The sequence below is a fragment of the Pecten maximus genome, chromosome 9, assembly GCF_902652985.1.
Source record: "Pecten maximus chromosome 9, xPecMax1.1, whole genome shotgun sequence".
Taxonomy (NCBI): domain Eukaryota; kingdom Metazoa; phylum Mollusca; class Bivalvia; order Pectinida; family Pectinidae; genus Pecten; species Pecten maximus.
In genome coordinates this window covers 18278012-18296479 of record NC_047023.1, presented here as the reverse complement: position 1 = coordinate 18296479, position 18468 = coordinate 18278012, and the positions used below count along the sequence as shown (strand labels likewise).

The 18468-nt window shown below is 33.7% G+C and overlaps 3 protein-coding genes across 4 annotated transcripts in view; 1 reads left to right on the top strand and 2 right to left on the bottom strand.

Moving 5' to 3' along the window:
- The window catches only part of LOC117334406 (ubiquitin-like modifier-activating enzyme 6), a 65504-nt gene extending 65052 nt beyond the window's left edge, over window positions 1–452 (bottom strand). Inside the window, exon 1 of the mRNA XM_033894006.1 lies at window positions 385–452. The gene's annotated coding sequence lies outside the window, so the exon portion shown is untranslated. The remainder of the gene's footprint in view (window positions 1–384) is intronic.
- Window positions 453–1230: 778 nt separating this feature from the next.
- LOC117334409 (osteoclast-stimulating factor 1-like) lies at window positions 1231–9181 on the top strand. Its single transcript, XM_033894009.1, has 8 exons — window positions 1231–1357; window positions 2600–2646; window positions 2962–3076; window positions 3185–3276; window positions 4331–4450; window positions 4974–5052; window positions 6504–6593; window positions 7126–9181. The coding sequence occupies exons 1-8, from the start codon at window positions 1237–1239 to the stop codon at window positions 7176–7178; spliced, it is 717 nt and encodes a 238-aa protein (XP_033749900.1). The 5' UTR covers window positions 1231–1236; the 3' UTR covers window positions 7179–9181.
- Window positions 9182–9770: 589 nt separating this feature from the next.
- Window positions 9771–18468, bottom strand: part of LOC117334408 (sorting nexin-27-like) — a 67217-nt gene continuing 58519 nt past the window's right edge. For both annotated transcript variants that reach the window (XM_033894007.1, XM_033894008.1), the window contains one exon: window positions 9771–18148. The gene's annotated coding sequence lies outside the window, so the exon portion shown is untranslated. The remainder of the gene's footprint in view (window positions 18149–18468) is intronic.

The window sequence follows — 18468 nt, the reverse complement described above, 5'->3', positions numbered from 1 at the left end:
AACCCTTATAGATTAAATAAAAGCGTTAAGCCACTATAAGAAAACTGTTATGGTTATTCATAATTTCAAATATATATATGATTATATAAATATGTAATAGCATCTCATTTTTCTGAAGCCAGAATGACTGGCCGTTTGACATGACCGCCAGACATTTGTACAAAATGGTCTGGCCGAAATAAGTCGGAGGTATGAGAATGAGTTCAAGAGTCTGTACTGCTGTCTGTAGTTTATCGAAAACAGCTGACTGTTCACAGTATTCAACGGTATATGATACGTCTTTTCTATCATATTGTTTAGACAAGACGTTGAACTTTCTACTTCTTTGTTTATTTTTACCTACACACGTTACAAGTTATCCTAACGTTCTCAAAATTAACTTACTTTCTTATTTTCCTTCGTTAGATTTCACCACACGATGACCGGAAGTTGAAGTTGTTCGAGGCATCCAATCAAATTCTTCCTTACAAAAATTCGATATTAAAATCCAGAACAGAAGCGGACTTTCGATCCGACAAACAAAATAATGGCACAGAGGAACTTACTTTAAAAAAAGTCATAAGTTGCATAGGCCTATTGCATGATTTATTTGGAGGGTAGAAAGTGGGAGGATTCATTATGCCAGAGACATATATATATATATCTGTGCGAAGCATTGGTAGATTTTACGACGCTTTCAACATTTGTGGAAAAAAATGTACTAGAGCAAAGGCGGCTATTATCGACATGCTCGAATTATCGACACCCCTGTAAATAATTCCCCCTTTGAGAGCCCCTTCACCGCGTTTTCGTTACTTTCGGCATTTTACATAGTCGTGTTCCATTCCCGGGACCTCTCGGGTATCTTCCTTTCTAGCCATCGTACTTACGGCGAAGCCAACATCATTGTTATCATTGAGTGAAATCATCAGAGAAACAAAACAGGGGGTTTTATCAGTAAAGATAAGGTCAGTGGTATCTTATAAACACTTCTGGCGGATTATCACCTGACAATTGCTGTTTATTTATATGAACTAACTCTTTAATATTGAAGCGTCTGCTAAACTGATGTCGTCATTTTACGGCACCTCTAGATCTAACATACAGTAGATCTACAGTAGATATTCAGAACTTTGGTGATTTACTGTATATAGTTGGTCTAACAGTTATAGTAAGGTCATGAAAAGCAATGCCGATAATTGTGTCGTGTGTGTTCCGAAAAGCGAAAGTTAGCGCGTCTACAATTATTTAGTGCGCATGCTCTTGACAGTTTCCCGTTCCATTTCCGTATTGATTTGTGAAGTTGACGTCTGCTGTGCTGCTCGAATTATGTCGAAGCCACGCCCTAGTCGACCCCCTCCCCCCACTCCAAAACCCGGTAAGGAACAGCAATACTCATCATCTAACATAATCAACTGTTGACACGACACAGGAGCGAAATCACAGCACTGTAAAGTCGCGTCACATCCATTTTACTTCCGCACTTCCTCCTACTCGTTTGACAGCCAGTGATCAAATCTAGTAGTTTAATTTTACGCCGCCGCCGTTAGAGATTTACATCGTAACATATTACAACACTAGGTAGTGTTATTGGGCTATTTATATTGACACGTAAATGACACACACAGTTACATTAAAATAAAACATAAGCTTACGTGAGACTAAATTTCCCATTTTCTGTGCTGTACGTTTGCATTGTTTTACCGAAAAGTGCCACTGAAGTGGGCAGAAGTTAGATTTGTATATCACGGAGCCGTCTTATGTGTTTTACTGTTATGTATATGTTCGAGTGTGCTAATTATTGCTCTGTTTCAAGTTCTGACTTCACTGTCTCATTTTCATACACCATTGAAATTGGTGTACAACCTGTGTTTTATACTTTACTAAATTAGCATATTATGTACATGTGTACACTAATTACTCTATGATATTAGTGTCCTAACATTGTCTTTTAATACTCATGTATGACACACAGGTATTCTGATTTTATTAGAAAAACTTAATAATGACATCAGTATTCTACATCACATTTCATATGCATGTGAAAAAACAGGGAAAAACACATTCCTGCTGAGTGCCCTAACAGGAATTGAACCCCGGTCTCTGGCATAATAGGCCACAGCTCAACCTCCTGAGCAAAAGAAGCATACTCCATCAGCTGAGTGACTGAGACCATATTTAACACTAGTTACATATATGTACATGCCACAAGGACCCATTCCTTTTACATTAATCCCTGTTTTTGTTGAGATTTATCTAAATCTGAGCCTGAAACTCTCAATACCACCATCATTGGATTTTAGTTGGGCGCCAGTGTGAACGGGGCTCGACGGGAATCGAACTCATATCTCAAGCGTGATAAGCCATGGCTCAACCTTCTGAGCGAGAGAAGCATGATACAAGTTTATGCAATTACCTTTCTACAAATTACAATATCTCTAAATTATCTCTAATATTATTTGCATATACTGTACTGTGTTTATACATATACTACACTGGTACATTCATATTGCAACTAAATTGTCATATATGTAGACTAGTACAGTACTGTGATTATAGTTTAATTTATTCTTATTTACTGCAATGTTTGTATTTATTATATATGCTGCTTTGCTTACAGGTAGTGTTAAAGTTGTGAGGGCTTTATTCCACTATGAAGCACAGCAGGTAAATTTCTCTTGTACTAAACACTAATCAATAATTTGTCTTGAGAATCAACCAATTCAACTTGACAAATGACAGTGAAATCTTCATCAATTTAATAAAATATTAATTGACTTACTAAATATTATAAAATATACTAACGAGTCAATCATTACATTAAATTGATAAATTCAATAGCAATGATACATCTTATTTCATGAACCAACATAATTTAATAATCCTCTGTCCCAGAGCTAGACTACCTTATACCATGTTAGGTACCCCACATACTACAAATATCTCGTAGAATATAATCATAGCTATGTTTCCCTCTATCAGCCCGATGAACTGTCTTTTGAAGAAGGAGACACGCTATACATCACAGACTACTCAAATTCTGACTGGTGGAAAGGCAGGTGTGGTAAGAAGACAGGACTCATACCATTTAATTATGGTAAGTCTGGGAATACTGATTGTAATTAAAAGATGCACAATATTTTCAATATACTACATACTGATAGTAAATGGAAGTGCTCTTATAATGGTTCTTTGTCTGTTACAGTGGAAGAGAACACAGAATCTATAGACCATCCGTTACATGAAGCAGCCAGAAGGGGCAATATCACTTTCCTACAAGAATCTTTATCCAATCAGGTAATTACTCACAATACTGTTAACCAGTTAAGAAATCACACTGTCAACCAGGTTAGTATTCACACTGTCAACCAGGTTAGTATTCACACTGTCAACCAGGTTAGTACTCAAAGTGTTCGCCAGGTTAGAACTCACAGTGTTAACCAGGTTAGTATTCACACTGTCAACCAGGTTAGTACTCACACTGGTTGAGTAACCACACAGTCAACCAGTTAAGTAATCACACTGTCAACCAGGTTAGTACTCACACTGTTAACCAGATTAGTACTCACATTATTAACCAGATTAGTACTCACATTATTAACCAGGTTAGTAACACACTGTCAATCAGGTTAGTACTCACAACATCAACCAGGTTAGTACTCCCACTGTTAACCAGTTAAGTGATCACGCTGTCAACCAGGTTAGTATTCACACTGTTAACCAGGTTAGTACTCTGTGTTAACCAGGTTAGTACTCAAAGTGTTAACCAGGTTAGTACTCAAAGTGTTAACCAGGTTAATAACCACACTGTCAACCAGGTTAGTACTCGCACTGTTAACCAGTTATATATAAATGATGGCAAATCCAATGTGGATTATCATGCAAATCTTTTGTGACTCTGGACAAAGGTCTAGGTTACATTAGGCAAAGGTATAACAACTGACTCACCAAAATTAAGGCAAATAGAATTTCTTAGACACTGGTATATATATGTAGGATGTTCATATCCTTTTGCCTAAGGACAAGGTCACATTGACACCATGCAAAGATCAAAGTCATTGTCAGGGATATAGGTAACTGCTGACTTATCAGTGAATTTATATGGATATATATGTATGTATATATACAATGATTCACATAACCTTTGTTATAAGGACCACCGGTTTTGGTCTGGTTCTTTGCAGAACCATTATACATAATTTTCTAGTTTGACTATTTATTTTGAATCTGTAAATGACCTTAATGTGTTTATTGGAATGGATGTTGATAAGTCATAACTTTTTTCAGCAGCAAACCTGTCCATTTTATTGATTTTTTTTTCATTGATATATGTATGCTTTGTAACCTGCAGGTGTCGGTAAATGGTCTAGACAAAGCTGGATCAACACCTTTACATTGGGCAGCTCACGGCGGTCACATGGACTGTCTACATGTGTTACTTCAAGTTCCTAATTGTCAAGTTAATGTACAGGTAAATCAAGACAGGTGTATTAGTTTTCATATTCTATAATGTAAAGGTAAATCAAGACAGGTGTTTTAGTTTTCATGTTCTATAATGTACAGGTAAATTAAGGCAGGTGTTTTAGTTTTCATAGTTTCATGTCCTATAATGTACAGGTAAATTAAGGCAGGTGTTTTAGTTTTCATGTTCTATAATGTACAGGTAAATCAAGACAGGTGTTTTAGTTTTCATGTTCTATAATGTACAGGTTTGAATGTACTCACATGGAGTCAAATGGATATAAAAATACATAATTATTCAATCTTTATGAAAGACTTACACTGTGAAATGAATAATTATTACTACAAGCCCTACAACATATTGGATTATATATAAATTGAAAACTTGATCTGTGAAGTACTGTTACATATGGAGATGTAAGTCTCATTATTGTACACAAATTAATGCTGTGTAATTTCTTTATATAAACGACTACTAGACTATGTAAACCTCCGTCCATACATTACCATTACTGCTGTGTATTTGTCTGTAGAACAAACTTGGGGATACAGCTCTACACTCAGCAGCCTGGAAGGGACATGCAGAGGCAGTCAAAATGTTATTAGAGAAAGGTAAGATTCAAGGTCAAATGTTACAGTGTTTTTTTCAGGTAATTTTTTCAACAGCCTATGCCTTTTCAATTGGGAAAATAATTGCGGTGTTTGGTGAGTTTGGGAAAAAAGCAAATAATGACAAAATACTTAAATAAGTCAAAACACTTCATTTATTGGCTTTTCTAGTCTGCCTCATGATATGAAGAGTCAGTAGCAAGCATCCTGGGTTATTACTTAGACTACAAAACAAAGGAAGTTTTCTTGTTTTCATCTTGGTGTTTGTCTACGGACTCTCTGAAACGCTTGCCTGCATGTCATTTGTGGAAAGCGCAACAGTGATCAGGATTCGAGTTACCTCCCTTATACCGTTTATACGACTAATTGAGGCCAACTTGCCTATCGCGGAAGTAAATTTGTCAGTCTACTGTTCACGTGTATGATGATCAACTATTGTACCATAATATTCACATATTCTAGGAATGAAATACAATACAGATAACCAGATAGAAATTCAATACAAATTTTTTTTTTTTTTTAAATTGGGAAAAATGATGTTTCAAAATTGGGAAAATACAACTTTTTTTGGCAAGGGGAAACAGCCTAAAGTCGGCTGTAGATCTGGCCAACAAAAATCACTGTGTTATATTAGAGAAAGGTGAGATTCAAGGTCAAATGTTATTAGAGAAAGGTAAGATTCAAGGTCAAATGTTATTAGAGAAAGGTGAGATTCAAGGTCAAATGTTATTAGAGAAAGATCAGATTCAAGGTCAAATGTTATTAGGGAAAGGTGAGATTCAAGGTCAAATGTTATTAGAGAAAGGTAAGATTCCAGGTCAACCTCAGAGGAAGAACAAGTCTCACTGTCAGTTTTACACCACAGAAGAAAAGGTGACATTGAAACACCTACTGTCTATTTACTAAATTTTACTGCAATTTTAGTACCCAATGATCTTGAAATATCACATATTAAATCCATGATCAATTTTGTTTAAACTTCTTTGATATGTTCATTAAAAAGATAATACAAAAAGATGTCACTACAATGTACATGGTATCTTATCTACATACATTTACCTAATACATTGAATAAAATCCTTTGAACAGAAAATCTTAAAGTCCAATTCAGATTCTTTATTAAAAGAAAGAGGCATGTAGGCTTGTATGCATTATAACATCAAGAAATGCAAGATTTTGACTGATATCAAAGAAATCTTACGTAACTTCAGTTACTTGTTGTTTTAGGAATCTTTACATTTAAACAAAAGTCAGGACTATCTACATTAGTTTATATATCCTGTGATCAGTGTGTAAGTGATATATGTCACCGTTCTGGTTCAAGTTACTTTTGATCATTTGAGATTTAATGTTGTTGAACTAGTCCAGTGTAATCCATTGCTGTAGATTTGCACTGTAGGGTATTAGAAATGACTGATGAAAACTTCATGACTGTATTATATACTTTTCATTAGGTGCTCGAGCCAATGTGAGAAATAATGAGGACAAACTTCCTTATGATCTATCTAAAGATGCTGCTTGTTCTGCGGCGCTCAAACAAGCAAGTAAGTACTGCAAGGTTTTCATGTGTAACCAAAAGAATGCTTATCACCAAAGTATTGTGAAATCTCATGGTCATTGAAAACAATTTTTGAAAGTATATTTTTAGCTGGGCACCATCATCATGTCATGTGCTGTTCAAATCGCCCTGTATTCATGGTCCACCTTCTGTCATCAGTCCATCCGTAAACAATCCAAGTCACTGCTATTTCTTGTAAAAGTACTGGAGGGATATTCCTCAAACTTCATATGTAGGTTCCCCTTGGTCCCTAGTTGTGCCAAATTAATTAGGAATTTTTGACCAGAAAACAAAATGGCTGACAAGTGGCCATCTTGGATTTTGAGAAAGAAGGGAAAAACTGAGATCAGTCTGACATAGAACCAATGAATATCATTCAATGGGTGGTGCCAAGATCTCTCTGGGATCTCTTGTTATTGTCAAATGATGACAAAAACTTAAGATGAAATGGTTCAGAAAGTCTGAATTGGACTGTGGGATAAAGAATGTTTTTTACTTTACTGTATTATTTTTTTCAGTGATGCCCCGTACCTTATCAACTGATTATGGAGATGATGGAGATTCTGATTGAATGGGGAACTATCAAGACTTTTACAACAAATCTAAACCAACAGGAGCCTCTCCACTAACAGGGGTCCTTCACCAATTGGGGCCAATGTAACATAGTTTTTACAACAAATCTCCACCAACAGGGGCGAGATAACAAAGATTTTTCTACTAGTGGATGTGGACATGTGACATCATGTTTGAATCACTCGGCACAGAGTGATGAAGTGACCAATACCACTGTGTATGTTGTGACAATTCACTTCAGAACTTTAACATATTTAATAACAAGTAGGAGATTACAATTCATCTTACACTTAATTAATGCTGTGATTGATTCATTATAGTTACTGTGCCTAAGAGTGGCCGTTTGTCATGTACCACTTAAAAGTGATTGTTCTTAATATTATAATGAGGTACAGATGTACTTAAAATGATTTCTTATCAATAATAGACATGGGTTTTTGGATGTTTGTTCAGTAGCAAGCTGGAATTAAGGGCTATCTATTTTGTTTAATCGAGTAACCTTTACTCTTGTGAGAGCTCGAGTAGTAAGTGACAAATATCTTAATGAATTTTTACCACTTTGAAATCGAGTAAAGAATTAATAGTTGAGGGAGGAATCTGTAATTTTTTTAGAAATCACATTGGCATGTTCACTGTTTGGACATTTATGCTTAGAATGATTTATTTTCTGGTGGTCGTGTATAAGAGGTGTGTAGATCTTTGTTCCCATTCCTTGTGATAAAGTGCCGGTAAGATCTGTAGTTTTTTTCTACAATTCAATTGTGATATTCAGTCATACTGTAAGGTCTGGTGTAGATAAGGTATTTTAACATGTATTTTTTTTAGTAATCTGATCTATGATATATATATATAACTCTGACTTAAAGGTAATGAATATTGATCATGATTTTTTCTGCCAAAAAAAACCAACAGATGATTTGAAAAGCAGACGAGCTACTTTACGGAGCTATTAAGTGTAATTGACACTTATCTAATCATCCTAATTGTGAACTGTTTTCCTCAAAGTTGTTGAAAGTTTCCTTTATCTGTCAAACTTGTTAAGAATTTATCTGTCCATTATGAAGTTATAGACACATGTATACTATCGTTATCAGTACATATCCGAGAGTGCCTTCAGTGTATTTGTCACATCAAGCAGATATATTTGATAGTGTACCATTCATTTAGGTTTTGTTAACAAATTGTCAATGAAAAATAAAGAACCAGAAATCCCATTATATTCTGTGAAATGGAGCCCGGGAGGTTCTTTCTGTGTGTGTGTGTTTTTTGGTTTTCTTTTCAAAGGTAATGGAGCTCTGTGTGTTTTTTGGTTTTCTTTTCAAATGTAATGGAGCTCATGATTGTTTTTCTTTGATGAATTTGTTATTGTGCACATACTTAATCACAGTTTGTAATTATTATGAGCCATGCATCTTATAGATATTTGAAATATTACATGATAACGGTAATTACACTTGTATTTTGTTTATGAGAATAGAGATCTATATTAAGATATAAAGTTTAGGTCATAAGTATAATTTTATATGCAGTATTAATATTACTGGTTACATATGTGTTTAGGTCTTTATTTAAATATAATATGCTTTAAATGTATTTATAAGAAATTATTTGAAGTGAAGATTAGCAATAGAATTATTTCAGTAATATTTATATCTCCGCTGGATGTTAGAATAGTTTTCTCACAAATTATTACATTGTATAAAACACATTTCAAAATTATATCAATAAAACTATATGGAAACGGGCCAAAAGAATTTTTTTTTGCAACAGAATTACATCTTTAAACTGGGAAAAAATAATTTCAAATAAAATTGTACAGCGAGAGAAGGAAGGCTTGGTGAATTAATAATTCTTCTGTAACTTCCAGTATAAGAGTAGTGAGGTTTGGTTTCAAGAAAGTATTGTGAGCGTAATAACAATTTATGATGATAAAGGTAAATATGTTATATATATATGACACAGGAAATGGACTTTTTCTTATAATAAATCATGCAAAATGTCTTCACCTATTGCTTATATGTATTTTATAATATATACATTAAATTCTTGAAAAAATAATATATTTTCACTTGTAAAACATTTGATATTACAATGAATTAAAGTTTTAAATGATTTATTTCCGTGTTTGTTTTTTAGGACCAATTTGATCTAAACTGACAGTATATAGTCAACTGTATAGTGTGAGATGTAGAGTATTGTTTATAGTTATGTAACCACAAATAGCAAAATCAGTTTGTAAAATTCTACTGACAAAACAAAGCGTCCAAGGTGGGAATTACTATTAAAGGAAGTTGTTATTTGGTGTTACTTAATAATTAATATGTATTCAAAACTTTGAACTTTTGTCATATGGTTCCAGTCTGTGGATAGGGTTGACCTTTGAACTTTTCCTGAAATATGTGACAGGACATGATAGAGACCTTTGACCTTCATATGTATATGGCATTTCAACTTGGCATGAGCATATATATATATATCAGGCACAAGGTTATATGGTCTATATCAAGATAATCTGATAAGTAATTTTAAAGGGTTTGAAACTATCATAAATGTGCAAAACATACAGAGCAAAAAATAACAAAACATTGTGTACTGGTCATATTTTATTTATAAATTTCTGATAAAATTTGTTTTATCATAAGCTTTCTATACAGGACATCAATGGTACATATCATAGTAAATAATGATACACCATTATTGAAATAAACTTTGGTCGTATAATCTGACTTAGATATGGTTGGCATGGGAATAGCCATGGTACTATAACACCAACAGCAAATATCAGGGGAGAACACCTAGAAAGGGGAGACAACCACAGCCTACAGGGTTAGAAATAATCATGACACAAAACATTTTATATGCTTTAATTCACTAGGACTTGGACCTTGTTTCAGAAAGTCCTCATTATAGGATAACATCAAGAACACTAGTAGGATTATCTTCGAGCTGTTCTGTCCATTTGGTGCAAGAAAAGAAGTCATAGCTCCAAAGGAGTTGAGGATACATTGAATAATCTGTAGATGTCCTAGATTTTTATTTCTTTAGCCTTCAGATAGACATCTATTTCTTCTCCATTGTCCATCTGGACACGAAGAGATAGTGATTAAAGATAACTTTAATCTAATATTTCATGACTGTTGCAAAGGTTATAAGTTTAAGCATAATTCCAAACTGAATCAGTTACACATTTAATTGCCAACAGATTTCTGACAACTATAAAAACAATGGAATATATTAATAACAAAATTAGCAAACAACAACAAAATGCAACTATAAAATAACAAATTGATCATGAATTCATAGCATTTGTATACTACCATGAATTTTTGACTTATCTCCCTTAACATGCCAAGAAAATGACACAAATTCCTTTTAGGGTTTGTATACCCGTAATATAAACAATTGTTTAGTCATCAAGATAAATATCGGTAACAATACCAAATGTTTGTTTTGTTCTTTATGAAACTCAACATTTCAGAACCTGACAAATTAAAGATATTGACAAGTTCCTTACAGGGTTTGTAAAATTTGTATTAACATTTTTTTAATCATAAATGATATAATATCAATCAGTGACAATACCAAAACATTTATTTACTTTTGTTTTTCATCAAACATGACACTTCAGAACTTAATAACTTTCTGGAAATCTTATCCATTTTGTTTATTTTCATTACAATATATAGTGTTGATTGAAGAGGCGGAGTAACAATGTTATGTTACTTATCCTGAGGACAATGTATCAATTGTCTATTCCATCCCTTGTTGTGTAATAATACGGTAAATCTTTGCAAGCATGTGTGGTGACACATCCAATGCTACTGAAAAGCTACGAGGCAATTTGATTTTAAAGGGCTTGGGGGTTAAAACAAAAACTATCAACTTTGGTGAACAAGTTTCCATTTCTAGATTGATAACACAATTTCTTGCTCTTTTAATATTAATGAGAAATTCCAGGCATATACACAATTTTGTATTTTGTTATGTTGGTATCTTGCAGTTCCAGTTACACCCTTTGGTACTTGGTTCTAGTAGTAAAATAATATTATTTTTAGGGATTTTTTTCTTCAGTGTTGATTAACTGACACGGTATTTGCAAAATATGTCTCTTATTTCAATGATTCCGTGATATAGGAATGCCTTTTCACTGATTGTAATCAGAAATTTGGGATCTTAATTCAAAATCTTGAACATTTTAGTGAGGTCATACAGAATGTAAATGATCAGAGAATTCAGGAATAAGTTGAAGAAATCTCAGGAATATGATTTGCATCCAGGTCACTTAATTTTTATCGCATCAAGAAAACTTACCTATCCTTTCCATTATTGGTTGTTCAATGGCTAATCTGGTTTAGATAATTAACAAGTTGCATCCTTACTATATGACTAAGTATGTCTAAAATGGCTGGTGAACGAGGGTCTAGAAATTAAGTTAATCCTTTCAGTTCTGACCTTTGATGAAATAGAAAATTTTCAATGACTTATTCATGCATGTATATTCAATTTTTAATCAAATTTAAATATTACCTTTATGTACAATTATAGAGACTGTATGTACAATAGAACCTGTATGTACAATACAATAGTAAATCACAGAAATACTATACAATTACTCACCTGCAGGTGATTTTATTAACCCAGTTCTTTGTGGTAACATATTTTTGCATCAATACAATATACATATAGGGAAGTTCAACTATATATAATTCATAATATGAAATACAATTTATTTGAATAAATAATGAATGTGACACAACAATACTCACATGATATAAGAACACAATTTATTGAAACACTTTCTGAAACAATTATTCAAAAATCATTATAGCTTATAAAATTTATAAATTATACCTCAAAATACCAACAAGTACGACAGTTTACATAGAACCTATAAATATAAGACAAGGTCTGCATGACTGAAAAGTAGAGGAAAAGGTCTGTTTGTGGGACTGTGGGAAAGTATTTCAACCCGATATTGGTTTTGTGAGTTAATGTTGATGAGACAGTGTACGTACATCATGTACAGTGAAACCTGACTTTACAGACACTCTGTGGGACCGAGTCAATGTGACCGGTACAGTGAGTCCTGACTTTACCGACACACTGTTGGACCGAGCCAGTGTGTCAGTAAGTAAATTTTATTATAGTGGAGCATTTGATTTGATTTGGTTTTGTTTAACGTCCTATTGACAGCCAGGGTCATTTAAGGACGTGCCAGGTTTTGGAGGTGGAGAAAAACCACCGGCCTACGGTCAGTACCTGGCAACTGCCCCACATAGGTTTCGAACTCGCCACCCAGAGGTGGAGGGCTAGTGATAAAGTGTCGGGAGCATGTCTTTGTTCCGATGGATATGGTCAGATGATACAGGATGTCGGTAAAGTCTGTGTCATTAAAGCCAGTGTCAGCAATGACTGGAACATGTCACTTTTTCAATGGATAAGGTCAGATGATACAGGATGTTGGTAAAGTCAGTGGTCGGTAAAGTCAGGTTTCACTGTGTATGATACGGCTAAATATGTGATAGGGTAGGAGGTGTAGGTAAAGTTTGCATAATTAAGTGTGAAATAATTCAAGGAAAACATCATCATTGCAAATTGTGTTGGTGTTGGAGGATCAAAAAGAAAAGACATTATCTAGCCAGTTACTCATTTGTAAAAGCTTCATAAGTATAATAGGTTCATAAGTTAATCCTGAATTATACCCGAAATACGACAAGATGCATACCAAATGGCCCCCGACTTGTGAAGTGTATTTGAACCTAAGCTAGATTTATATACTCGATTGATCACCAATCCTGACAGTAAAATTGTGTCCGTCAATTCATGACAAGCAATGGTCAAAAGGGTCATGAACTGTTTCCATTTTATGAACAAGAGACCAAGTCCCACCAGGCAGAACTGAACTAAGGAACTCCAATGGTAGCATGGATGTAGGTCTATTCACGCCTACAACGCCTACAATGTGTTTACAGAATTATATAGTAGAGATTTTGATCACTGTTAAGAGTATTTTGTACATACATTTTCATTTCCTTTCCTCCCCCAATTCTATAAACCATGATGCCTTTGCTATTGTGATTTTGATCCCACCCTTCTACTTTCAAGGGGAGCATATTCCCCTTTATAAAAATTGCAGAGTCCACCTGGACTCATAATTCTTAAGACCACTAGTCTGTTCTGGACTAGAACGGTTTTAAAGGAAATTGAAGTAGACTTTTTTGGCCTGGTGAGCCATTCATAATTTACAATTCAGGACATAATTTCAAATGTACGATTTTAGGGTATAATTTCAAATGTACAATTTTAGGGTATAATTTCAAATGTACGATTTTAGGGTATAATTTCAAATGTACAATTCAGGTTATAATTTCAAATGTACGATTTTAGGGTATAATTTCAAATGTACAATTTTAGGGTATAATTTCAAATGTACAATCTTGTAGTATAAACCAAACTATCTATGGGGAATTTGGAATGATGCTGTATATACTTAATTAAACAACAGTGTTGCCCTATGATGTGGTGGGATAGGGAGGCATGTTATATTGTGTTCGAGTGAGTCTAGTGTGTTAGGATAGAATACCCTCATAACAATAGTATATATGCAGGCATATAAATCAACAAATCAAAACCAATTTAAAACATATATAAATATAATTCAATGAGTATATATTCTACATACAAAAAAAAAATGGTAACAATGTAAAATAATGATATGACTATGTCGGACAAAGATCAGCAGGTATGTCCTTAGCTTTGTACGGGCAAGTCGACATATAAACTGTGGTCTTATAAACAAATTATTTTCAAGTGTAAACCAGTTGGTAACGGAGAGGGTCTGTGGAACAGAAATGAGGAGGGGACACAGAACTTGAAACGGAAAATACGGCAAATTATCACACAGTTGTAAAGAAATGTCCGTTTTGTTGGAGGAAAAAAAAAATTTTTTTTAACAGCAGAAATCTGGATCTCTACACTGTTAACAGTAAAAACCCCAAAACCTATTTATATATTTTACCTCTAAAATGTTTTTAATAAAGAGAGAATAAACAGCATAAAAGTGTCTGTAAAGACATGGTTTCGCATGAATATTGAATAAGGAATATTTTCTTCATGGTACCCATATTTTTGTCATTTGAAGTGAAAAAATCAGCTTGGCCACCTCACCCCTCCTGTTCCTCCAACTCTCCATACCCTACAACCACTCAGAGACGTTGAGGATCTTGATAAATGTACAGTCTATCACAGTATTATACCATGGAAATACATGCTTCGTACAAAAACTTTTCATACACTTTATTTGTACAATAAACCATATTGCATTGCCCTATAAACCCTGTACCAATAGTGCCATATCTCATTACAACACTGAAGTTACAAAATGGGTAACTAAATATGTGCATTATTCCAATCAAGTTTGTCAAAATATTGTTATCCAGGAGCATACATGAAAGAAAAATGGTTGTTCCATATATGACGTTTAGAGAATTACAGTATTTTCGCGTTCCAAAGTTTCACTATCAAAGCCAAAATGTTCAATGACCTCTTTCTAGAAATTGCTGTTAGATGGTAAATGTCACATGACCTCAGAGTTTGTTATCATACTATACATTGTAGCAGTGAATGAGGGTAAAATACCTAAAATTTTATGCCATTTCAACAACAAATTGAGCTCTGCCGAGTGTGTCCTATATACCATACTGGAATGGAAATGAGTTTGAATCTATTAGTCACATGACCATGCAAATCAACTAAATTGAAATTGAAATCTTAACACAAAAATGCTACTAATCTTTAAATTAGTCACAATTTCTTGACCTCGTAACATTTACATATCGAACATTCAGGTAACACTGTTACAACACTGTAACTCATTCATATCAAACATTCAGATGACAGTGTTATAACACTGTAACTCTCATACATATCAAACATCCAGGTGATATAGTTACAACACTATAACTATCATACATATCAAACATTCAGGTGACAGTGTTATAATACTGTATATATCAAACATTCAAGTGACAGTGTTACAACACTGTAACTATCACACATATCAAACATTCAGGTGACAGTGTTACAACACTGTAACTATCACACATATCAAACATTCAGGTGACAGTGTTACAACACTGTAACTATCACACATATCAAACATTCAGGTGACAGAGTTATATGACTGTCACTATCACACATATCAAACATTCAGGTGACAGTGTTACAACACTGTGCATATCAAACATTCAGGTGGCAGTGTTACAACACTGTAACTATCACACATATCAAACATCCAGGCGACAGTGTTATAACACTAGTACTGTAACTATCATACTTACGATAAGATAGTCAGATAATGGATTCGATTTCACTAACTGACAGTGGGTGAAATCACCTTTTGTCTTGTTAAACTTCAAACAGTCCAAATGAGCTCATTTATCCAACCAGCCATTCAATGAAACTATCTTATATAAATCATAAGTTTTAAAATTGATGAATCACATTGCTTAATAAGCTTCAGCTGGATGAGAAATATCACCACTTTGATTTATTAATTTTGCAAACCAACGGTTTTATATACTGTAATGCCTTTCAATCCGATTAATTCATTTTCCCAGTTTATTGATGTAAAACCACCAACAAATCAAATTTTATCTCATTTTACTGAACTCACCCAATATCTATTACATGAAATGCCAAAATTATCCTCAATCAAAACCAAATCAAAAGGGAAAAAAAATTCTTAAAAATATTGAAACAATTAACAGAAAACTCAAATTAGATATCACATTCAAACAACTATCAATATATGATATGATATGTTTAATACACAATTCTATTTTTCATTTGAAGTATTTTTGTGCTGAATCATAAACATGTATTTATTATGAAAAAAACCATATACAGTCATATATACCATATGTCATATGTCGTCAGACAATAAAAAAAAAATCAGTTTGACATTTTTCTTGGTAATAAATACTTAAAGACAACACTAATGATTTCAATTTCATTTCAAATGTGCGGGAAAATGTTCCACATTATTCCATCAATATCAGTATCAAAGTGGTTTTTATACACTTAATCCATTGTTGAAAGTTGATAAAAATCCTGCTTAGAGACTTCAAAATATATTTCTTCTTCTTTTTGTTGATATTGACACGAACTAACCAGGTGAAAACACTGAGTGTCCATTTCCAGTTAGTATTACCATATTGGAGTTTAGTATTGCCCCACTAATATAGAATACGAAGTAAATAACACAGTATGTACAGATTAATTAGGTGATCTGGAGACACAGGGCATCAAAAATCTCAATCACGCTAAAAATTCAGGAACTTCACATTGAAGAGAAATTTTTAACAAATCTTAACAATTTTTCTTCAAAATAATTGCTTTCAAAAGCTCATTTGTCTTCTGAAACCAAGGCCTCACTTCAAAATATACCTTAAACACACAGCATTGCACTTAAGATTCTAATGTTACTCTTACAAGTTGTAGATTTATTTCAAACTTGTGAGGACATTAACATTTGTTCAGTACATGTAACCATCACCAGTATTATCGGGATCCTAACAACCCCATGGATATTGTTCATTCAAAATTATCATAAATCAAGGATGCTCTTAATTTTTACAATCAGGCCATACCCGACTCGTTAGACTGAGACAGTATGATGCTGTGTAAGAGGGAATATTGACTAGAAATAACATCATCAAAACAAGATTACTAGGAGAAATATGATAGAGATGGTTAAACCTAGATGGAGTAAATACATCGTACAATGACTTTGACTGGTGCCGGAACAAGTTCCACAGGTTAAAATATCATTTACCCAAAAGTATCATGTTTCTCCTTTCAAATTCATTATGCAAAAATGTTGATATTTATTTCATAAATTTGATCATACATGTATATCACCAAATTAAATTGACAATGTGAACCATTCTATTTGTTCAAAAAGTAGAACTATATATGTCATGACTGTTATAAGTCCTTATATCTACAGAGATACATGTAGGTATTCCATATAATCATAATGTATTTGATACAGAATTGTTCTTAACCCGAGTATTTGAAAACAAAAAACCTAGAACTGATGAGCTACACTACAATTTATATAGCTACATTTATCGAGGGCTTCCATACAATGCCTGCATAAAGGCCGGAAACAAGTCCGAAAAACATTCTTTCTGCACCTTCATCTACTTACTCAAAAGGGAGATAACTCTAAGCTGGGAAAAATTATCAGTGGAATTCTTCTGTGTGATTATAACTAGTGCTGTGATACCCCTTACCTTAATCAATAACTGTACATTATGGTAGAAATAAAGAGAAGAATTGTGTACCAACATAAATGTCCCAAATCTTGTTATTATACCTAAATAAATGTCTTGTCTATCTCTTTCTGTTAAGTACAATACATAAGTTCTGAATACCAGAAAAACACAATAATGCTGTATGATTTCCCCCAGTGGATCAGGCAGCCAGTCTGTAACCTCTATGATGAGGTTTCTGGTAGCACTCGGTGAACTCCAGGTACAATGGTCCTGCATAGCACTCATATTCTCTCTGTGAAGCACATCAATGACTTCAGCACCAGTTTTAACAAATCTGCACTCCACAATTTAATATCTTCTGATTGGTGCTCATACCACAGTACAGGTTCACAGCAAATGGAAGAATTCATTTTGATTGGTAGACCTGTGAGCTTTCTCTGTGTTATCAATTGACCACAGGTTTTAGTTCATTGGCAAGTTATCGACTCTACGAGGTGACCCCTAACTACCAGGATTGGTTAGAGAAAAGGACAGTCGATCCACCTTAATGGTCCTAGGTGGCCCCTAACTATGAGGATTGGTTTGAGAAGGGGCAGTCTGTCCAGTCCATTGGTCAGTTTCCTTAGTCACATATGTTTGAGGAACACCTTTGGTCCATCCATAATATACAAAGTTCATCCCAAGCTCTCTGTAAACAAGGGAGATAATTCTTCATTTCAGACGTTTGTCCATCAGATCAAAACCTACATATGATATCATGTTGAATGTTTTAATAAAAATTAAATCTAATATCCTTTGATAAATATACTGTATGTCATTTAATATCAGTTAAATAACAAATTTTGATAACTAAGAATGTAACTTTGGAATGTTCTTCAGAAACTCTGATTTATTTATCCAGCAATAAGCCTATCACTACATACCATTAAATGTCCAAATATGAAGTTAAGTGTCAGTACCCTGGGTTTATTGTAAGATAAATATGGTATTAAACCAATACTTGAAACA

Bases quoted from the DNA above. Each gene is read 5' to 3' on its own strand.
- LOC117334409 (XM_033894009.1), top strand. From the start codon at position 1,237: ATGCTCTTGACAGTTTCCCGTTCCATTTCCGTATTGATTTGTGAAGTT. The intron at 1,358-2,599 runs GTAAGGAACAGC...CTTTGCTTACAG, and splicing joins TCCCCCCACTCCAAAACCCG to GTAGTGTTAAAGTTGTGAGG. The intron at 2,647-2,961 runs GTAAATTTCTCT...TCCCTCTATCAG, and splicing joins TCCACTATGAAGCACAGCAG to CCCGATGAACTGTCTTTTGA.